Source organism: Vigna radiata, chromosome 7 (assembly GCF_000741045.1).
Source record: "Vigna radiata var. radiata cultivar VC1973A chromosome 7, Vradiata_ver6, whole genome shotgun sequence".
In the NCBI taxonomy this organism is placed as follows: domain Eukaryota; kingdom Viridiplantae; phylum Streptophyta; class Magnoliopsida; order Fabales; family Fabaceae; genus Vigna; species Vigna radiata.
In genome coordinates this window covers 13,361,923-13,385,090 of record NC_028357.1, presented here as the reverse complement: position 1 = coordinate 13,385,090, position 23,168 = coordinate 13,361,923, and the positions used below count along the sequence as shown (strand labels likewise).

At 33.9% G+C, this 23,168-nt stretch overlaps 2 protein-coding genes and 1 long non-coding RNA gene across 4 annotated transcripts; 1 reads left to right on the top strand and 2 right to left on the bottom strand.

Moving 5' to 3' along the window:
* Positions 1-5,595: 5,595 nt before the first annotated feature.
* Positions 5,596-8,432, top strand: LOC106765384 (APO protein 2, chloroplastic). Its single transcript, XM_014649982.2, has 3 exons — positions 5,596-5,981; positions 6,169-6,518; positions 7,480-8,432. Exons 1-3 carry the CDS (start codon positions 5,847-5,849, stop codon positions 8,303-8,305), a joined length of 1,311 nt encoding a protein of 436 aa, XP_014505468.1. The 5' UTR covers positions 5,596-5,846; the 3' UTR covers positions 8,306-8,432.
* Positions 8,433-9,922: 1,490 nt separating this feature from the next.
* LOC106769507 (protein HGH1 homolog) lies at positions 9,923-21,037 on the bottom strand. Its single transcript, XM_014655148.2, has 9 exons — positions 20,902-21,037; positions 20,682-20,804; positions 20,409-20,606; positions 19,880-19,958; positions 18,982-19,127; positions 13,044-13,157; positions 11,664-11,795; positions 10,350-10,463; positions 9,923-10,251 (listed from the first exon to the last, which is right to left on the bottom strand). Exons 1-9 carry the CDS (start codon positions 20,953-20,955, stop codon positions 10,201-10,203), a joined length of 1,011 nt encoding a protein of 336 aa, XP_014510634.1. The 5' UTR covers positions 20,956-21,037; the 3' UTR covers positions 9,923-10,200.
* LOC111242028 lies at positions 16,036-18,973 on the bottom strand. 2 transcript variants are annotated; one of them, XR_002668501.1, is made up of 3 exons: positions 17,463-18,973; positions 17,120-17,328; positions 16,036-17,027 (listed from the first exon to the last, which is right to left on the bottom strand). It is a non-coding gene; the product is annotated as an uncharacterized LOC111242028 (long non-coding RNA). The 2 variants fall into 2 exon arrangements; XR_002668502.1 differs by having other exon boundaries at positions 17,142-17,328.
* Positions 21,038-23,168: the final 2,131 nt, after the last annotated feature.

Sequence of the window (23,168 nt, the reverse complement as noted above, 5' to 3'; positions counted from 1 at the left end):
CAAAACCAATTTCACAATCCCCCCCTGCGTGTCTGACCTAATTCTCGAACCACAATTTGGTCCTTGAGAGACGACCTAGGAGTCACATTCCTAGCTATACTGCATTTCTAATTTGCAATCAAATTTGTATGGGCCGCGACAGCCGATCAGACATCATTCACAATAAGGAATTGAACATGTAACACATAACAATACATGTGTTATTAATAATGTGTTGTCATCATAAAAAACCAGAACACTGTGAGATTTAGGTTTAGCTAAACTAGTGTTTCCCTTATCAATAATCTTAAGACAATCAAACCAATCAATAACTTAAATCACAGGTATGTAAACCAACATAACCTACCCTTTTAATACCTTTCTATCATCATTCAAACCAACCAATAACTCAAATCACAAGACATGTAAACCCAATATAACCCACCCTTTCAATACCTTGCCATCATTATTCAAACCAATTTCAAGCCACCAATAACTCAAAACCCAACATAACCCTTTAACTACCTTTCTATCATCATTCAAACCAACCAATAACTCAAATCACAGAATATGTAAACCCAACATAACTAATGGCATAGCCCCTAGTCATGGCCAAGTGCATTCAAGAAGAGTTGGCGTCATTTTTTGAAGAGGGATCTAGACTTTCTCCCTTAGGCCTCTTGAGCTATCATGAAACTTTCAGTAGAGTAAGAATAATTGTGGGTCTTGTATTTTGGACCAAGTAGTCTATGATTTATTTAGGTTTTGTATTATAGGCCTAGTAGTGTAGGATTTAATTTGGGCCTTGAATTTTAGGTCAAGTAGAATAGGGTTTTGACCACTCAAGTCAACAAAGGGCCAAGACCCAATGTTGACCAAAGTGGGACGTGATTTTGGGCTTGTTGACCAAGGCATGAAAGTTTCATCTAACTTTATGGACAAGTGTTACCAATGTGAAAGCATTGTTGCTTTGAAGTAATTTTGATGATGATGCAAGTGAAGACTTGAAGGCTTGAAGACTTGAAGAACCTGTTGTAAATGTTAAAAGCATTCGTTGTAAAAACAAATTTGTATAGGAATCATTTTACTTTTGTAAGTACTTAGAAAGTTTCTTAATTTAGTGATTTATTACGACATTAATCAATTATCACAAGCAAAAGTGGAAAAAGGTTTTGTCACGGCAATAATCGATTATCACAGGGGATAATCGATTATCACTGCAAGTTTAATATTGTCCAAGGTTCGGCAATAATCAATTATCACTTATGATAATCAATTATCACGTTTTTCAAAACCCATAATGGCTTGAAATAATCGATTTTCACTTTTGATAATCGATTATTACTGGCAGTTGGAATCTACCTTTTTCAGTTTCTAACCTTGCACAAACATTGAGTTATAAATAGAATTCTCCACAACTCTTAGAAAGTAACTTTCATTTGCGAGTATTAGAGTTATGTGCCTAAGGGAAACTCTCTGTGTGTGAAAAGGGAGCTTGTGAACTTGGTGCTTGTCGGAGGAGGTACTCTTTCTTGGTGTGTCTAAGTGGTGGAGTATACCTACAAACAGAGTCAAGTCGTTCATCCTTTTGTGCGACAAAAGGATGTGTCTTTCATCTCTTATCTATTAAGAGAGGTGGTTTCTAATCTCAATCCTTATTTCTATATTGTAATTTGTTACTGATTTTTAGTGAAAGGTTAATCACTTTTTTATAGTGATTAACAACTGGACGTAGAATCCTTTTATTCGAACCAGTATAAAAATCCTATGTGTACTTTTCCTTATCTTTGCATCTCTTGCTTATAAACCATTAGATAAAATTACTAAAATAAAATCATAATTTTTAATTGAAGCAATTCACCCCTCCCCTCTTCGTTATTATTCGTTTATCATGCTTTTCTCTAAAATGTTCCAATGCGCGATACCAATCTCAACAATAAGGAGGGGTGGTTGTCCATGCCATGTGTCACACTCCCTTTGGATAGTTTTTCCTCTTAGTTAGTGGTCACATGTCACTCTAAGAATGGAGGGAATTCTCCATAGGTAATGGCCACATGTCCCCCTCTCAATAGAGAGTATTTTTGCTACTTGTCCTTCTTCTAATGAAGAGGATTTTTTCCTTGCTCTCCAAGTTAGCCAAGGTAGGGTTTTTCGTTCTAGCTTCTACAAATTACGAGACACCCTTAACCTATAAATAGAGGTGTCTCCAACTCTTGTATTCTCTTTGATGTTTAGTAAAGATATGCTACCCATTTTTTATCATATTACTTATCTTAAGATCAAGACTAGAGCAACTCATGAGGCCTCTCTAGTCACCTTTCTCTTTGAGTTGGCCTAACCTCTCTTAGAGCCTTCAAACACCACACCACCACCATTAAACACCATCTCCATCATCCACCAGAAAATTGTGAGCTTAGCTCCCTTTTCCTTCAAAGCTTTTGCATCCATCGTCCTTTCACCCACACTCATGGCTTCCCTTTTAGTTTTAGCCCAACCTAGGTAGGAGATTTCCATCATTTGGTATCAAGAGCTTATGTTCTTCAAGAGCAAAGTATCTTGGTCTCTATCTTTGTTTTTAAATTTCGTGTTGTTAATGTTATCTCCTTATTGTCTTGTTATAACCATCTTGAAATGGTTTAAATCAACTTCCCTTACTATGCAATTAACATTGATGATTTTCAAAATAAATAGTAAAATTAGTGGTTTAGGAATAATAGGGACCTAGTGGACTACACTTAAAACAAACTTTGCATTTTGAGTTCAAAACATCTAACAACAAAATCGAGTACGATACATTTATTGTTGGACTCGCTCTAGTTAGAGACATGAGTGCAAATGATATCCAAATGCAAAAGTGATTCCTAGTTAATGATATGACACATGACCAGAGAGTTCCAAGTAACAAATCCTTTGTTGCTTAAGTACTATCACAATGTATCAAAGATATTAGCTAAGTTTGACATATTTGACGAGAGCACAACATATGGGTAGAATTGTTAGTAAAGCCATCAAGCATTAAGAAAAAATGCCAACAATGATATGTCATCCAATAAAAAATATAGGGTCTTAGGTTTTGATGGAAACCTCCTTAAGCTAGGTTGGGCCAAAGCTTAGAAGGATGCAAGGAGGTGTGTTTCCTTGGATGAATGGTGCGGAAATGTGGTGGTAAATGGTCCAATGATGATGAGTTAAGGTATGGATGGTGTAGAAGCTCAAAGCCTCTAGGAGATATGGTGGTGGTGGTGTAGTGTTTGGTGGCTCCAAGAGAGGTTGGGCCAACTCAAGGAGGAAGGTGACTAGAGGGGCCTCATGGGTTGCTCTAGTCTTGATCTAAGATGAGTAGTATGGCCAAAAATGGGCAGCATAACATTACTCAAAATCAAAGATGAAATACAAGGGTGGAGACACCTCTATTTATAGGCCAAGGGTGTCTCCTTCTAACCCTAAAAGCATGATCTCCCACCTTTGCTCTCATTGGCCAAAAATGAGGCCTTCTAACCTCCAATGATGGGAGGACATGTGGCCACTCACAAAACACAATCCTCTCCATTCCTAGAGTGCCATGTGGCCACTACTAAAAGCAAAAACTCTCCACTCCTAGGATGCCATGTGGCTACCTTTTAAAAAGCAAATCCTCTCCGATGGAAGCATGACACATGTCACACACTTTCCACTTGGTTTGGATGTCTAACTTTTTAAGGAAAATCCTATGNTACTTAGGCCTTAATACAAGCCTTAAACAAACCTACACTACATGGCCTAATACAATGGCCTAAATTCCTACACTACTCTTNAAGCCTTGCTTAATAATGGCTCTAAAGGTGGTCCACAAGGTAGAGTTGACACCATCTTCAAGGATGACTTTAACTCTCTTGAAAGTGTTTGACCATGGCTAAGGGATTTTCCATCAGGTTTATTATGTCTAATGCCTATCGATTGAAGAAGATGAATCATGGATGACCCCATAATAAAGTCCCTTGAAAAGGGAGAATGTTCTCCATGTGAAGAGAAGATTATGTGGACAAGTGTTCTTGTTTTATAATTGCTCGTAAAGATTTGTTTGAAAGAAGTTAATTGAAACTTCTCTTGAAATGCCTCACCAAAGGCTAATCAACATATGTCATAAATGAACTTCAACTAGGGATTTACACACTTTAAATTTTATTTTAATTGAAGTTCTTTGAAAGTGTACTTTTTCTCATTCAATTTTTTTTTCCTTAGGAGGGCTTTAGCCAAGAATCAAACAATTCCTCTTATTAAAGTTCTCTAAAGGTTTATATCCAAATTTGAACAATTTCTCTTTTATAGTGATTAACGACTGAACGTAGAATCTTTTGATTCGAAGCAAGATAAATTATTTGTGTGATTTTCTTTATCCCTTCATCCATTTACTTATAAACTGTTTGATAAAAGTTCTCAAAGAGAACCAAAATTTTAAAAGAACCAATTCACCCCTCTACTCTTGGTTATCGTCCGTTTACACATTCTTTAAAACGTTCCCTTCACAACAAGAATCTAAACAATTGGTATCAAGCCATGAAGAACTTCTTAAGATGCATCAATCTCATTATAGTTATGTAGCTGAGTATTTTAAATATTTTGATGCTAGGCTTGGAAACATTGAGGATCGTCTTAACATTGAACCTCCTAATCAACCACCTAGTCCTGACTTTTCAGTTTAGATGTCATTATGTTTGAATTGTTGTTTCCTTGTATTTCCTACTTAATGATGTAGTTGTCTTTGATTTTATGAATCTAAAATTTTATTATTTTTGGTTTACATCATTATTTTGTTAAGGGGGAGCATATTTGAGGGGGAGTCTCTCCTTCTTATGGCCTTTTTATTTAGGATAAAAAAGGGACAAAGGTATCATACTCTCTAGTCATGTGTCATATCATTAACTAGGAATCACTTTTGCATTCGGATATCCTTTGCACTCATGTATCCAACTAGAGTGAGTCCAACAATAAATGTATCATACTCGATTTTTTTATTAGATGTTTTGAACTCAAAATGCAAAGTTTGTTTTAAGTGTAGTCCACTAGGTCCCTATTATTCCTAAACCACTAATTTTACTATTTAATGACACATCGACATCCAAAATGGACTATTTGATTAAGAGACCATTATTAAAGGAGTAGATGAGAGGTCCTTAATTACTCAAATATCTCCTCACATTAAATTGATAATTTTGGTTTTGATCTTTTCTATTAGTCTCAACCATGTATTCTAACCTTCTAATCTTATCGTCATAGTTGTTAGAAACATCACCTAAAAGTTAACGTCATTTTTTAAAAAAACATATTTCATATATTATTAAAATATTAGAATAAATTTATATGAACTTTGAGAAAGAAATGAATTCTAATTTAATATATAAAAAGTTAAAAATATATTTAACTTGAAATAAAAATAAAAAATCATTATTAACAAAATGGCGAACTTTTTTAAAATCAATTAAGGAAAAAATAATAATTGTGCCTGATTTCTAAAAAAACAAAATAAAAATGGTGTGAAGAAATTGATTCCCCTCATACTTCTCCACAAGTAAAGAATGTGTTATTATATTTGTGTAAATAAAGATGTTATTAGGGTTAAGAAAATTTTGGTATTGAAAAGAAAGTCGAAAATTGGTGCCACCTATTTTCCACGGCTTCAGTCTATTGTTGAGGATAAGAAGCTTCTGGATGGGGCTCTTTGGTTAGGTGCCTGAAATTGGGTCGAAGGGAAAGACAATCATTTGGCTTTGTAGTGTTCACTGTGTGTTTGTGAAATTACCCAAGTGACGCTTGTTAATCCGTTTCCCTCTCTGCCCTATATGCACCTCAAATGTAACTTCTTTTTTGAGGGAGAGTAATCATTTTCAATGGCTTCAGGAATCACTATGAATATAACTGTGTCGGTTCCTTGTGCCAAGGGAATAACTACGGCAGCTCCAAGAGATTCTCATTTTCTCAAGGCTAATCCGTTATCTTCCCTTAGTTCACTCCACTCTCTCCAGGTATATGTTATCTGAAGCTTTATGGATCAAATTATGGCATGAAGTTTCTGAATTTCGTGAAATAGTTCTTCTTATTTTGTAGCCTAGCTTTAAGTTTTAACCGTTGAATGTCCTATACAAACACTCATACTTTATGATTATTGTTGTTGTGCCATGATTGTTATTTCAATCTTACTTTCTTGAACAGTATGGTAGCAGTATGCTTAGAGTTCCTGTGATTATTAGAATGCGACCAGAGAGGTTTTGTCAATATGTGCTTACTGTCAGGAATGAAGTGCCGCAAAATGCTGATTTTCCACGGCAGTATTCGAGAAGAGAGAAGAAACCTTTTCCAGTTCCCATTTTAGAGCTACGACGAGCAGCTAGGGAGAGGATGAAGAATATGAAAGATGAGCCTAGAAAACCTATGTCCGCCCCTAAGAATGGGTTGCTAGTGAAGAACCTTATACCGACTGCGTATAATGTGTATAATGCTAGGATCACTTTGATTAACAATCTGAAGAAGCTGCTCAAAGTTGTTCCTGTGCATGCTTGTGGGTAATTATCTGTCTTCATATTCTTTACCATGCTTTTGGATAATGTGGACTTAATTTTAAAGCTGGTTAACAAATAAAAGTTTCATGTTTTTGTTCTGACTGAGTGAATGCACTAATACAGAGATCAATGTTGCCTCTGGCCTCAAGATATTCCAGCATTGACACTTCGTTTAAAATGATGCTTATATCATTGTAAACCTAATATGTTGCTTCACATTCCTGCTTTTAACTGTGGTTTATTTAGAACCTGAATCAGATATTACCAATACATTCTATAAATTTTCGTCATGTAGGTGATTGATAGTTTCTTATTCTGCTTCTTCAAGAAACAAAGTTTGTATACTTAGACCTTTGTGAGTCTTGTACCCGTTATGAAAATGGTTGATATGGTTCATAGGAGGATTACTAGTTCCACTTGCTGCCTTTTCAGTCCTAAATAATCTTGTCTACTGCATGGACATTTTCATGGTAATAATGCTTGCCGGAACTTCAAGATTGAGGGGGTTCATTGAGGTTGAAGCATAGTCACTATATAGGTTATTTGAACAGCTGTCTTAATGATCGCAAAATTAAGTTTGAATTTTGATTTTAGAGTAATGATATATCCTTCTAGTAACAAAGTATTAAATGTTAACTGAGTGATTTTTATTTACTAGCATATTTTAATGCACGTGATAAAAAATTTACATCCATCTCATCCGCATCTACCACCTCCCCCTCCCTCCCCTGGTATACTGATTTTACAAATACAGAGCGTCTTTTGCTATTCCAATGTATTACCAACTTGCAACTCTTGTTTAATTGACTTTATAAAGAAGTTAATCATTAGTTTGATTAATAATTAATAAAGAAAAAGGAGCTCTAAATATTTTTTTTAATAAGAATCGCAACTGACAATCGATTCACCCTTGCAAATAAATGTAATTTAAGGTTTAGGGTCTTAATACTGGAATTCTATGCAGGTGGTGCAGTGAAATCCATGTAGGACCTGTTGGACATCCATTCAAGTCCTGTAAAGGCGCACAGGCCAACATCCGCAAGGGGCTCCACGAATGGTCAAATGCATACGTTGAAGACATATTAACACCAATTGAAGCTTATCACCTCTTTGATCGCCTTGGAAGGAGGATTACTCATGAAGAGAGATTCCAAATCCCTCGAATTCCAGCAGTGGTTGAGCTCTGCATTCAAGCTGGTGTTGAAATTCCAGAATTTCCCACTAAAAGGAGAAGAAAGCCTATCATCCGTATTGGGAGGAAGGAATTCATCGATGCTGATGAAAGTGAACTGCCGGATGAAGTCCCTGAGGGCCCTTTAAAACCATTACTGGCTGAAATACCTGATGAAGAAACAGTTGCTCCATTGGACAATGAACTAGTCCCTCTTGCCGAGGAAACACTCCAAGCATGGGAAAGGATGAGAATAGGTGCAAAGAGACTGATGAGGATGTACAAGGTAAGGGTATGTGGATATTGCCCAGAAGTTCATGTGGGTGCCCAGGGTCACAAAGCTCAAAACTGCGGAGCACATAAACACCAACAACGTAATGGGCAGCATGGTTGGCAATCTGCAGTTCTGGATGATTTGATCCCACCTAGATTTGTGTGGCATGTTCCTGATGTAAACGTGCCACTAGATCGAGAGCTTAGGAATTTTTATGGGCAGGCACCTGCAGTAGTAGAAATTTGCATTCAGGCTGGTGCTGCCTTACCAGAACAATATAAATCAACCATGCGGCTGGATGTGGGGATCCCATCAACTTCGAAAGAAGCTGACATGGTGGTTTGAGAAGAACTGCTATTATGTACAAACCCAGGTTTTGAATACACTGTAATTTATAATAAACTGAACGCAATGGTAATTTATTCATTTATCAACTGATAATAGCATCATCTTGGTCAGTTATTCCGAGGTATCTTTTCCATTCAGACAAACGTCATGACATTTTCTATATTCAGCATACAAGCATATGATATATAAAATTGTCTTTATAGATCTACAAAAAAGTTCTTATTCAATCTCTGCAATTTCTCCCAATAACCACTATTGTAGGAGCAACTATCACTACTAAGACGGAATAACTTTTACATATATTTATTAAAGTTTAACAGTTAATTTACTTATATATGGAGTTGTAAAATTATAATTTTTAAAGTTAACTCGGTTATCACAGAACTATATAGTATACATGTTTTAAATTAGTTTTCATTATAATTAATGAAAAAATGTTCTTTACTTTATCATTTTGTAGAAATAATTTAATAACTGATTTAATTAAAAAATGGTGAGAGAAATTATTAATCTATAATTATAGGAATTGAAAGTCTGCATTTCATCTTCTAAACTGTTATAAATCCAATTTTTATCTTACTAAATTTTGGAATAAAAAAGAGGAAGTTTCAATTTGGTGCTTCTATCTAATTGATTTCTTTATTACTGTGTATGGGGCTCTACAGTTCTATATACTTATTGTTTTTCTCTGTTTATTGTAACTTCATAAATGCTTATCACACTATTCTTCACCATAAAAATGTCAGTAGATAATATTTGTATCCAATTGTTAAAGTAATTTTTTTTTAACAAGGAAACAAAAATTATGCTTCTTAAAGAAAATCTAAAAGAAAAGTTATGAAAATAAGTTATGAAAGTAAAGGCGAAAGAAAAGCTTAGTATAAGTTTTTTATATTATTAAAGGTGTTTTTGGTGATTTAAAACGGATATGAAAGTAAGAATGTGTATCGAAACAGATATTGAGACGAGAACGAAAGGTTATGTACAAAGCTATCATCATTTTCATATCTAACTTAAAAAAGATATTATTTATATTTATTCGGTACTTAGTGAAAGTGAAAATTCCCCGTAAGATAAAATGGTTTGGTTTGGATGCATTCCAAAACAACTTTTTATTCAGATCCAAAGGCAGATATGAGTAGACATGAATAAATCTACTATTGTCTTTGCACCTTTATACATAGTCGGCAATACAATCACCGCTTGATGTCTAACGGGTGAATCTTTGATAATCATTATGATTGCATGTATTTGAAGTGTTTCGTGGAAAATTGAATTTAAAATAAATTAGACTAAAATTTGTTAGATTGAATTTTATATTAAATTAAATTTAAAATGTAAAAATTTTAACAAAGAAATTTTGATTTTAAATTTCGTCTAAGATTAAAGAATTCAAAAAGATCACACATTATATAAGAAATAGGAAGGGTTTGATATATTATTGTTCATTAAAATATAATCATATTTTTGTTTTCTTTTCTCCTAATAACGTAGATCATTTGCTTCAAATTCTTATCAAATATTTTTCAAATAAACTAACTCAAAATGAAAGATAAACATTTAAACACCGAAAATCACCAAATAAATACTTTATAATTACCCATGGAAACAGAATACGTAAGAAACGGGATTTATATCCTGCCTGCATTTTAAAGAATTCAAAATTCGAAATACAGAAACTGAATATGCAAACTGAACTAGTGCATTAAGAGAGCATCTTTCACTCATTCTGCTGTGTGTAAATAAATTTGACCAGTATTCCGAGCCTCATAATTTACATATTTCTAAAAATGGTAACTCTAGCCCTCAAAATGGAAAATTTAAAAATGGTAACTACTACATAATTCTTATGAAGAGATATTGTAGGATCAATTGATCGAAATACAAAATAACTACTGAGGGGTCTCACCGGATGGTTCCTCCGCACTGCTGCTGTGAACCAACTGATCAAAACAAAATAGTCATGCAGATAATAAGCTATATGTTTAAAAGAGAAAGATGAGAAGGTTTAAGAGACAACATTGATAGAACATATGTTTACCAAGGATCCCAGTTGCTCGTATGCTTCCATAACCTTTGGATCTTCCTCATCTTCATAACCGATTTGTACTATTCTAGGTCCATTTACAGACCAAAAGGCCCTCCGACCTGCATCCTACAAAACAATGGAAGTTCACAGCAAAATTTGATGCATAGAGAAGAAATATATCTCGCATCTAATCATAAAAACACATGAAAACTGAACCAGGTGACAAGTCGAAGCCACGCATTACATTACAGGGTAAATAGCCCTTAGGAAAGACGGATTGATAAAGTTCAGTGGTAAATTACTGCAGTACATATTGACACGATTTTCAGAAACATTCTTAATAAGTTGACGCTCCCTGGTAAATAGCGCAATACTTCTTNGTGAATCTTAACTCTTTGAATATGAAACATCAACATAACGAATAGAAATGTTAAGACTATAGCTCCTAAATGAACAACTACTCACAAAAGAAGAGACCTGAAGTGCTGTGAAAGACTAGGATGGGATGCAAAACAGAATGCTCTGGATTTCTAGCAACCATCAATCCAGAGACCAAAACAAGAAGTATCATGGCATTGAGAAGAAAATCTCCCCTCCTCCAGACAGACTGAACCCCCCCAAGCCTGTCAGACTAGTGTTTTGACTGTATAGAGATGTGGTTTTGTTGATGACTGACAGAAAGAGAACATGGCGACATAAATAGTGTATCTCAGAGAAGCCCCCTTAGAATGGATCAGTAGAAGTTCCAAAGAGAATATAAAGATTTTAACTGTTAAACGTATTATTACATTACATTGGTCAAAATATTCAAAACTAGTAGCATATGTGCTTACTACGACACGATTAAGATCAACCTTTGCTCCTAATTCAAACTCAAATCAATAATAATGTACAGTGGAAAATATAAATTCCTACCAATTATGCCAAAACCCTAAGGCATAGTTAAGTCATCATTTAAACTAATTGCAGGTGCAACCATTTAATGAAGTCACCATCTTGCTAACTAAGGATATATAAGTAATCGTCTCCAACACTCATCCCAGGGGGAAAGAACAAAGTTCTTATGGTAGACCTAAAATATGATTATATATTACATGACAGAATTCTGGGTGTGTAATCGATTCGTAAACCATTCAATATACAAAAAGTCAGAAAAAAGCAACTTTTCTGCTAGCATTGCAAGAGATGCTGAGTCATAATGTGTTTAGTGTCGATAATGCGCGTGCTAGATTCCAAAACACGTTTCTCTCCATAACCTAGTCTGATCTAATATGTAACAAAAAATGAGAAATAGAAAAATTAAGGGAGCAAAAAGTCCAAATTTACCTGCAATATGATTAAGTATATGGCTTCCAAGGCCTGAATACGAATTTCTGGATCATTAACAGGTTCACGATCAATTGAGAGTGCGCTCCCAAGTTCAAGTGGCATTTTCGATCTGTCTTGTTCGCTGTAAATCTGCATAGAAATCAATTAATCAATGCAATGGACACAAAAACAAAGTTCAATACTCAAGAAGATTACACTCTGAAGCTTAAAGTGTCATAAAATGGTATCATTATTGTAAGTCCCAAGCACAATAAAAGGTTTAAACCCTTTTTTGGTCCTTAAGTTAAGTTCTGATATTCAGTTTAGTTCCCGCTTTTAAAAATGTTAACCTTTAGTCCCTATGATATGAAAAATGTATTAGATCAGTCCTCATGACAACACTTAATGAACAATAAATCACAAGTTTTCATACTTAGGTATCCAATATTTTGTGATTTGTTAACAGAAGGTGTTATGAACAACAAATCACTTAATGAAAAACTTGTGATTTGTTAACGGATAGGACTGATTTGATACATTTTTTATATCATAGGGACTAAAGGTTGACATTTTTAAAAGCGAGGACTAAACTGAACATCAGAATTTAACTTAAGAACCAAAAAAAGGTTTAAACCCACAATAAAACGAATAAAGAATTTTAAGAAACCGAGCTTATATTTTCCTCTCATAATGAGAAGGACCAACGCATAATAGACATTAAGGTTCATTTGGAGTAGGGAGTGGAAATGGAAAGAAATGAAGAAAAAGTGGGTGATAAAATAATTTCTTATATATGTTTAAAAAAATTGTTAAATTAATTTTTAAACATATTTTAATTTTAATTAATTAATTATTTTAATACAAAATATATATTAACAAAATATTATATTCATTTTACTAATTATTTTAATTATTCATTTTATTATAATAATACAATATATTTATAAATATTTATTATTATATATTACATATTAATTTAAGAGTGTATAATATAATTGATTGATAAAATATAATAAAATATTAATACATTATCAATTTACCTAGGATACAATAATCCATTATGCTTACGTTTACTAAACTTTCTCAGCTTTTCTCTGCTCATCAGAGGTGGAAAAGTTTACAAAAATAACTTTTCTCAATTTTTGTATTTTTTTTTTCATTTTTTTTTTTTTTTTGTGCTTTCTTCACAAATCAGAGTCCCCTTGTTTCCGTCCCAGGAAACAAACAGGAAGTTCTTCATCATGCAATTATAGGGATCAGGTAAACTACAGCTTACTTGATTGAAAATAGTTTATCTTCCCTTTGTTGGTAGTTAAAAGTAAAATGGGTAAGGTGGGAGGAAATCTATTTCTTAATATGCGACAATGCTTTGAGGTAAGAAAAGTTAAAGCATGTAACCTTGTTGCCAGCTACAGGAAGAAGTAACGCAGGCCAGAGAAACTCTGATACCAAGAGCAAATTTTGAAGCTGACTCTCAGCCTCAAAGCAACAGTTGCGAATAGTTCCAGAGACCTGCAAATATTGAACAAGTGTCAGAAGAACAAAGTTACGTTATGTGCAATAAAATTTGACTCGCATAGAGGCCCCCATGTTGGCTAAGCCTTTAGAAATAGTAACTGAAAACAAACATAATCAATGATACAGTTACCATAATCACATAAGCAATTCCATTAGGTGGAAAGTCACCAAGAACCAAACAATAGCAAGGATTAATTTATGGCAAACTCTTTTATGGCTAAATAGTTTTATTTATTAACTAATACTATTGTGAAATTAAACACAATATCACTGGAACGGATGCCGAAAACACAAGAATGTTTAGTGTTGGAATAATTATTAAATCTATGTAAGATAGTGTAATTATCATTAGGTCTAGAGTAGGGAGAAGTGTGTTGAGAACTTCTTCCAAGTGTACCTAGTTTTGTGTCTTGGAATCTAGGACAATCTTTTGATCTTTCATTATCCATTGTATTAACTCTTCATTATAAATAGAAGATCATTAGAGGTGTCCTTTAAGCCCTCCAAAATATTATTTCTCTCTATTTTTAATCTTAAGTTTGTATTAGAGTGGGTTGATCCCCCTCTACCTGTCTCTATCATCTCTGGAACTGTCTTTGCCACCGATCGTCAGCCATCGTAGTTTTTGTTGGCAACCATCGGATTTGGAGCGCCTCTTTGAACAACGGTCAACCCTGTCTGTACCAGAAGCTAGTTTTCCTCCACACACTCAACCTAAGTCTGCCGCGACTAGGCATGTAACACCCATGCGCTGCCTTCCACTTGTCGAAACTCTGTCGCACTATTGTCACTAGTCTCACCGAACCTTGCTATCTCCATTTTGGCTTCAAAATTTCATTCCAACGTGGTTCGAAGTCATCCTTGTTGGAAATTACCCTAGGGTTTTCGTCTGTCAATGCTGTTTTTTTCTCTCCTTGGTCAGAAATGGCTATTGGAAAGGTTGTTTTATTCTCTGGTAATCCCTCCATTACTTCCGAGAAGTTAAATGGAAAAAATTATCTCTCTTAGTTTGTAACTAGCGAAATGTGGTTACTTGGCCAAGGTCATCATGACCACCTTGAGAAAGATGGAAGCCATGTGTCTGCTGAAAAGGTTGAACAGTGGAAGCAAGTTGGTTTGTAGCTATAAGCGCAGTTGTGACAATATGTGGAGCAGAGACTTTTGATTTCTCTTAGAGCTTTTAAAACTTGTCACTCCTTTTGAAAAAAAGTTTAACATTTATACCAATGATATCCAATGTCTATATGATTCTACAAACAAGCTTTCATCTCTCAATCAGATTGACCATGATGTGGTATCCTTAATGACCGAAGTTCAATCTGCAGTTGAAAAACTAAAGATGTTCTTGGAAGTAGAAACTTTAGATGAAATCAAGAAGAAACTTAACAAATATTATATGGTGATAACCTTCGTGCCACCATTCATTTGACTCATCAAAGCAAGTTGAGTCCATATATGCCCTTGGTCCCTAGTTTTGAAGTCATTTAGGAGGTGTCCTAAGTTTTTCTCTTTCTTCAAACCCTAGGCTTTTATGTTTGTTGTGTTTTTGCAATGACATCATATTGATGCAATAAGAGTAGAGCAACCTCCTAGGTTTGTTACTTAGGAAGAGTGTGGTTGCACTACTCTCTCTATGGTCTAAAGAAATCTCCATATGCTTGGGTTGGAAAGTTCAACTACATTGTCCAATCATTTGGAATGAAACATAGTGAGGCAAACCATTTTGTTTTCTATTGTCACACCTCCCCATGTGCCTTGTTCTAAATTAAGGTTCTTACATCTATTGTCTCATTCGAGAAAGTTGTTCCAAGCTTGGTAAATATAATTTGTATGTTCTAACATGAGGGTGAGTGTTGGAATATGTATTAAATACAAGATAAAAAGTAGTGTGTTAAGAACCCTTTTCTACTATACTTATGATTTTTGCCTGGTTTCGTACCCATGAGTCTAGGGCACTCTATGAGTTGTACCTAGTTTTCTACCTAGGAGTCTAGTGCAATGTATTAGTTGTACCTAGTTTTGTATCTAGTAGTAGTCTAGGGTAGTCTTTTTGGTCTTTTGGTCTTTCATCTCCCATTGTATCTCATTTTCTATAATTATAAATAGAAGATCATAAAAGGGATTCTTTAAGGTTGATCCACTTCTCTTCCTTTTTAATCTTCACACTAATATTTGTTGTTTGTTGAGCATATTATGCCACTTGCTATAGCACCGCTATCGAACAACCCATTAATGTCAAGTCTCACGCTTGAGATGTATATACCTCCACGTAAGGAAGGTGTGTTGAAAGTCCCATATAGACTAGAAATAAAGCCGATTTAGAATATATAAGTGGATGCAAACCTCACCTTATAAACCGGTTTTGTGGGGTTAAGTTAAGCTTAAAGTCACTTCTTAACTTGGTATCAGAGTCATGGTTAGAGTGTGTCCTAACGAGATTTTTTGTTTGTTAGGCATATTATTTCATCTACTATCAGGCCGCTATTGTACCACCATAGGGATGGCAACAAGTCGGGTCGGATACGGATAGTGTCTACTCACAACCCATCCGCTCCCCGCACGGGTACTAGTTTCAAAAACCCTTGAATATTTTAAAACCCACAGATACCCGCAAATATTAAAAAAGATATATTTTATACACTTTTAAAACAAAATTTGAATAAAATTACAAAAAAATATATAAAATTTAATATGAATAAAATAAAATATAAATTAAAATTTAATTTTAATTAAATTTAATCTAATAAAATATAAATTAATTTTATTTTAAATTAAAATTAATTAAATAAAATATAAATTAAATTTTTATTTTTATTTTTTGTGGGTAACAGGTACCTACGGGTCAGGTAGTATAATATTCGCACTTGACCCGTTTATAAGCAGGTATTAAAATACCCACAACCCGCAGATAGGAAATTCCTGCAGATACCAACTACCGTTGCGGATTTTATCCGCAAGTATCTGCAGTGCGGATTTTTTTGTCATCCATAATCAAGTCTCACGCTCGAGATGTATATATTTCAACATTACAAGGATGTGTTAGAAGTCTTACATCTACTAAAGATACGGCCAATTTAGATATATAAGTGCGTGCAAACCTCACTTTACAAGTTGGTTTTGTGGGGTTGATTTAGGCTTAAAGTACACTTCTTAACCCATACAACAAGTCCTTCCTATACCAACAGTTGAGTTCAGTATTTTCAATCTCTGTCAATCTTAGTAGTAATTAAAGTCCTCCTAAACCATCATCTCTACCTGTTGATATCCTCCAACACAAGACCCCAATGACCAATTGCTCTTAGAAAAGGTACTCGTTTCACTCGAAACCCACATTCCATTTATAATTTTCATAGTTATCATAGATTGTCGCCTTCCTATTATTCCTTTCTATCCTCAGTGTCCTTTGTTACTATTCCTAAAAATATGAATAAAGCACTTGATCATCTTAGATGGTGACAAGCCACGATTATAGAAATACATACTTTTGACCAAAATCATACATGGGAGTTAGTACCCCTTCAACCAGGGAAAAGGCAGTTAGATGTCAATGGGTGTATGCCATTAAAGTCAGTCCTAATGGAGAAGTTGATCGACTCAAAGCCCAATTGATTGCAAAGGGGTACAAGCATGTGCATGGCCTTGATTATTGTGATACTTTTTCTCTTGTGGCCAAGATGACTACTATTTCTTTGCAATGCAGCAATCCGTCATTGGCCACTTCATCAATTGGATATCAAAAATGTCTTCGTCCATGGTGATCTTGAGGAAGAAGTTTACATGGAGCAACCTCATGCGTTTGTTGCCCACGGGGAGTCTGGTGTGATATGCAAATTGCTTCGCTCTTTATATGGCCTCAAGCAATCACTGCATGTTTGGTTTGAAAAATTCAGCTCAATTGTTCAAAAAATAGGGCTAGGACACAGTGAAGCAGATCATTCTGTCTTTTATTGTCATACCTCTCTAGGAAAATGTGCTTACTTAATAATATACGTTGATGATATAGTCATTACAAGAAATGATACTACTGGAATATCTCAATTGAAGGAGTGGCTTGTGCAAAGATTTTCAAATCAAGGATCTTGGGAGCCTTAAATACGTCTTGCATTGAAGTAGCTCAATCAAAAGACGAAGTTGTAATCTCTCAAAGGAAGTATGTTTTTATATCCTACAAGAAATAGGTATGATTGAATGTGAACTAGTAGATAGATACTTTGGACCCAAATCAAAATATTAACAGAAAAAGGTGAATTCTTCTCTAACCTAGACACATATAGGAGGCTAATTGAAAAATTGATTTACCTTACTATTACAAGGCCTGATCTATCTTTTGTCGTTGGAGTGATCAGTCAATTTAGGCAAGCTCCATGTCTTGGCCAATTGAATGTTATCATTAGCATTCTAAGTTACCTCAAAAAGGTTCCAAGGCAAGGTTTGTTATATGAGGATAGAGGAAACGTTCAGGTCTCTGGGTAATGGGTATTATGTTTTCCTTAGACAAAATATTATTTCCTGGAAAGGCAAGAAACAGAATATAGTAGCCCAATTGACTGTTGAAGCTGAATAAAGGGCAATGGCATCACTAATGTGTGAACATATGGGTGAAGCAACTCCTTCTAGAACTTAAATTCTATGAAATCCTGTGAAGATGTAATGCAATTTATGCGGGAATAGTTGTTGACAAAAAAAATATGTACTAAGTTTGATAGATCAAATGACTAACTTACTGATGTGTTGACCAAGTCTCTATGGGAACCTAGGATTCAGTTTATTTGTTTCTAAGCTTGGTACATACAATTTGTATGTTCCAGCTTGAAAAGGAATGTTGGAATAATTATTAAATCTATGTAAGCTAGTGTAATCATCATTAGGTCTAAAGTAAGGAGAAGTGTGTTGGGAACTTCTTCCAGGTGTACCTAGTCTTGTGCCTAGCAATCTAGGACAGTCTTTTGATTTTTCATAATCAATGTATCAGATCCTCTTCATTATAAAAAGAAGATCATTAGAGGGATCCTTTAAGCCCTCTAAATATTATTTCTCCCTGTTTTTAATCTTAAGTTTTACAACACCATACATAGAAAACAGAGGCTTCAAGAAAAAATTGAGCACTTAAAAAAGATTTAGTGTGGTTCATTTAGAGTATTAACAAATTCCAATATACGTTCAAAAACATTTCAGTACGAGATAACTTTCTCTCCCATAAAGAGTTACATAGAAAACTTGAGATTACAATCACTCACAAATAAAGAACGAATGATTTCTCTTTCACACTCATGAATTCTCTCTCACCAACACGTTTTAACATAAGATGTCTATCTATCCATCTATCTATATATATTCATATATATCCTATATAAAATAGTTGAAATAAACCTTGTGAATCAAAAATTTGGTGACTCGAGACGCACACTTCCCACACTAACTAACTAACTAACTAACTAGGAAGTGGGCTATCAGACAATACAAGCTGCAAGTCAACACAGCAAAAGTACATCAGACACTTACCACAAGACAATCCACACAGTACATGATACACAACTATAGATTTAATTTCTAAGCCATTAGAAGCAAATACCAAGTTTAAAAGTAACACCAGTCCATGTGCCAGTAATGTACGCCCCATCAGTAAAGAACTCATGGGAAGCAACTAAATCATCCATTGAGGCAGTAAAAACTTCTTTCAAAAGTAGTTTAAAAATCAGAACAGAACATTAAAATATCAAGTACATCCTAATTCAATTAAATGTAAAACTATTCAAAAGGCACCAAATACCCAAGGCTGGGAAGCAGTAATCATTTTGAGTGTATTTATTGAGCATACCCCTTTCTTTCTCAATGAACTGTTTGAATCAAACTGTCTGGTTATCTGCTTCAAGAGACCCCGTTTTGGATCAAGTAGAAGCTTCCTCCCTTCCCGCTGCTTTGAGATGTTAACAAGTATTGAACCAACATGTTCAAAAGCATCATCTGGTAAAAAAGAACACTTTCACTGTATCAGAATTACAATAACTGAAGAATTACCAACAATCACAACAGCCATCTAAAAGGTGCAGAAAAAAATTCAAAATAAATCTACAAAAAGGGAGCCAAGTTTTCTAGTTTCACTTCTCTCAAGCCGCTTAACAGCCAAATTTTGTGTCTCTATACTTGTTATCTAGTTTCTTAAAAAATTGAATTTTAAGTTTAACTTAACCTTACAAAATTGACTTACAATGTGAGATTATGTCCACCTACAACTTATATTTTAGGTCATATCTCTAGTCAATATGGGTTTCGCAACACACTTCCTCACATTGAGAACTGGACATTTTGAGTGTAGGAGAAACCCAATAGTAAGTGACATGCTAGGCTCAACAAATTTAATTATGATAGACTCTAAATACCTTTAATATCATAATAAGAAAGTAGACTTTAAGTCTAACTCAAACTCACAAAACCAACTTCATAAGGTAAGGTTTGCTTGCATTTATTTATATATTACAATTTGGTCATATTTTTAACTCATGTGAGATCTCCAACATAATTATTTGAAAAGAAACCACATCTTTGAATCTTAAGTCCTAATATAGGTGCCTCACCTCAGCCTACAAGGAAACTTCAGAACTCAATAAAGGATCCAACGAGCTTAAGATTAACTATCTATAGACACACATGGCATGAAAAAACTTCTCATAGAAAATATTAAGCATAATAGTTATCCTAAGTAGAAAGGGACTCACCGTCACTGTCATGGGTGGTTCTACAAAACGATCTAACAAGCTTCATAACATACAATCCACGCACTTTCTCATCTTCAATCTGTTAATCACAAGAAAATCACTGATTAACAGCAAAATACAACGGATCAAGTCTTGTTTTGATGAACTTCATCATAAATATTTTATAGGAGAAAAGAAGAAAAGGTGAAATAAATTGAACTCCTCTCATAAGCTAAAATCAACTTATGTCCTCCAAATTTCTGAGAAGTCAGATGAGACAACCTCTACAACAGTTAAAATGTATAATTGGTTTTCACTCACGGGAGAAGTAGAATTCATTTTTCTTCTCTTTTTTTCTACAGTAAAATCAGAGTAAGTTACCCAAAAACAACCTAACTTAAAAAAAGAACTACAATTTCATTTATCGTATCCTAACGTGACTGCGCTCCTTTCAAGACTTCAAATGCTCATAGCTTTTATGATGATCAGTCTGAAACGTAAACATTTTTTCCCATTTGAAAATTGTGTTCAGATAAATAAAAGCACGCACCTGAAGCACGGCAATGGCACCAGCATCGAGTTGAGTGAGGTTGACCAAAAGCATGACAAGCAATTGCGCAATACCGCACTCGGGCTTGTACAAAACATCCATCGTGGTTTTCACTAATCCCAATCGAACCATCGCTTCGGCGAGACTCGAATTCTGCGACAAATTCACCAGGGCCTCCGCCGCAGCCTCCGAAACCTCCTGAAACGGCACGCTGTATTTAAGTTACAAGAAACAAACCGAGCTAGCACAGGTAGCATAGCGCACGCGCCTTACCTTGGGAAGCGTTATGAGGCGAGACAACGCGGGTAGGAGGGAGTTTGAGTAATTTGCGAGGGACTGCAAGCCTTCGACGGAACCGGTTAAGCCGCGAACTATGTCGACGGCGGCTTTTGTGATCTGAGAGGAGAAACCATTACGCCATCACACATGAGAAACGGTAAATAGGAGTTTGGGAAGAAAGAGTGAAATCAAAGACAAGTGTGAGACGCTTTACCTGCGGCGAAGGAGAAGAGAGAAAGGAGATGAGTTCTTCCATCTCCGTCGCCATGGTTCGCCGCTCTGCTATTCTGTCGCCGCCGCCGCTGCCTTTGTTATAACAAGAACATTCCCTTCTACTTGCTTTATGTGTTTTTTTCAACTAAATCTGAGAGAAATTTTCAATTAAATATCCTCCTAACTAACAAGGTTTTTCTTTAAATTATATTTTCGTATATACATTTTACTTTTATAAAATAATTCATATTATTTATTTCATTGATTATAAAAAACAATAACTATCCAACTATCTATAATAAAATTTATGTTGTAAATACTTTTTAGTATATATATTTTATTATCATTTATATTTTATTATTCCAATAAAAAATTCAGTACTCTATTATACATTTTATATAATTTATTATCATATATATATATATATATATATATATGGGATAAATATGTTTTTGTTCTCCAACTATTAGCCGTTTTTGTGTTTAGTCCTTCTTTCAAACTATAGTACAATTTAGTCATTCAACTTTAGAAAACTCTGGTTTTAATCCTTTTTACCAAATTCTTTTAACTTTATTTGTTGTTTCAAACGTGTTTCTCAGTTAACATTGAAGCAAAAATGTGTCAAATAGTGTAAACAATCCAAATGCTATAATGTAACGTGTTTGAAACAACAAATAAAGTTTAAAAAATTTGGTAAAAAAAACTAAAACCATAATTTTCTAAAGTTGAATGACTAAATTGTATTATAGTTTGAAATAGAGACTAAACACAAAAACGGCCAATAGTTGGGGAACGAAAAACATATTTAACCCTATATATATATATATATATATATATATATATATATATATATATATTAATAAAAGATATATTTTATTATATTATTATAAAAATTAATACAAAAAAATGGAATACCAATAAATTAATAAAGGAGTTTTCTTTTTTCAGTATACAGTTTTTTTACAAATTTACCATTTATGTCATTCTAATACTTTTTTTTCACCCTAATAAACATAATTAACTAAAACATAATCAACTTTATTGGTTTTACTACCAATAAAAAAAATTGCCTACCACAAGAAATAATTGCCTTAATAAAAAATTACAAATACTTCTATTTTATCTGATTTTAACATTATAAAAGTTAGAAAAAAAAAATAGACATACAAAGTAGACACGTGCATTTCTATTTGTGATAGATAAAAGGATTAAAACAAGTTGTAATTAATTATCGTATAATTTTAATTTCTTCTGTTAAATATATTGTTTAATTTATATTTATTGCTGTTATTATCTTTATTATTTTTTATTTGTATTATGGATTTAGTTCATGTGTATTTAACATAAAGAGAAATTAATCACAAATATAACTTTTATTATATTCAACCCTTACTATTTTTTTTTCCTATTTTAGTTTTCAAATTTTTGATTCAGTATCTTCTATTATCTTTACATCTCAATATCTCTTGAACAATTAAAAAAGAAATAAAAGCATGTTCATTGAGACTTTTTGTATAAAAAAAATGTAATAACCTAGGAAAAGGATTAAGGGTTAATAGAGATATATTATACTAATAGAATCAAGGTTTTTTTTTTTTAAATATAAATAAAACTTTCAGACATAACTTAGTTCATTTTGCATAAACACTTTCTCTCTCTAAAAGCCAAATTCTTTTCTCTATGCTCTACCTTTTCTCTAGCAATATTCAAGATTGATCCGTCGACTTTTTGATTTGAAGCTACCTAGGCGATCAAGGCTTCAAGGGCGACATTCTCAACCGATCAAATTTTGTTTTCTTCAACAGGTAAGTGAAGCCCTTTTTCCGTTTACTCTAGGGCTATGAGCATGCAACAAATCTGGTTGCATGTAGCCCATTGCACTTTCCTTCAATTTCTAACTTCTATTAGATTCTAAAATCGTTATCCTATCATCAAATTGATGATCTATAGGAAACTCTAGTATTTTAGAGGTGCAAGCGTGTGGTTAGGGTCTTCGAGAACTTGGTTGTTCAATTAAGAGGTAAGGGAAGCTTGGCTTTTGATGTTGTTCATTAATATAGAGTGTGCATGAGCTAGGTCTTAATTAAATTTATGAATTAATGCATGTGTGAAACTGTGTTGAGATGTTGATATAGTTTGAACTAAAATTGAGTAAGGATGTATGTTAAGTTGTGTGCTCTTTGGTTTTTTTTTTTTTTTTAAATATGGAACTGTGAAAATGTGGTATTTGAGTTGGTATGAATGAGGAAAAATACTGAATTGAGTTGC

What these genes read in the sequence shown, in the direction of transcription:
- LOC106765384 (XM_014649982.2), top strand. Translation starts at nt 5,847, where the DNA reads ATGGCTTCAGGAATCACTATGAATATAACTGTGTCGGTTCCTTGTGCC. An exon ending in GTTCACTCCACTCTCTCCAG is followed by an intron (nt 5,982 to 6,168) that starts GTATATGTTATC and finishes TTTCTTGAACAG; the next exon opens with TATGGTAGCAGTATGCTTAG. An exon ending in GTTCCTGTGCATGCTTGTGG is followed by an intron (nt 6,519 to 7,479) that starts GTAATTATCTGT and finishes AATTCTATGCAG; the next exon opens with GTGGTGCAGTGAAATCCATG.
- LOC106769507 (XM_014655148.2), bottom strand. Translation starts at nt 20,955, where the DNA reads ATGGCGACGGAGATGGAAGAACTCATCTCCTTTCTCTCTTCTCCTTCG. An exon ending in TCTCTTCTCCTTCGCCGCAG is followed by an intron (nt 20,805 to 20,901) that starts GTAAAGCGTCTC and finishes TTCTCCTCTCAG; the next exon opens with ATCACAAAAGCCGCCGTCGA. An exon ending in GTTCATTGAGAAAGAAAGGG is followed by an intron (nt 13,158 to 18,981) that starts GTATGCTCAATA and finishes CAATATTTGCAG; the next exon opens with GTCTCTGGAACTATTCGCAA.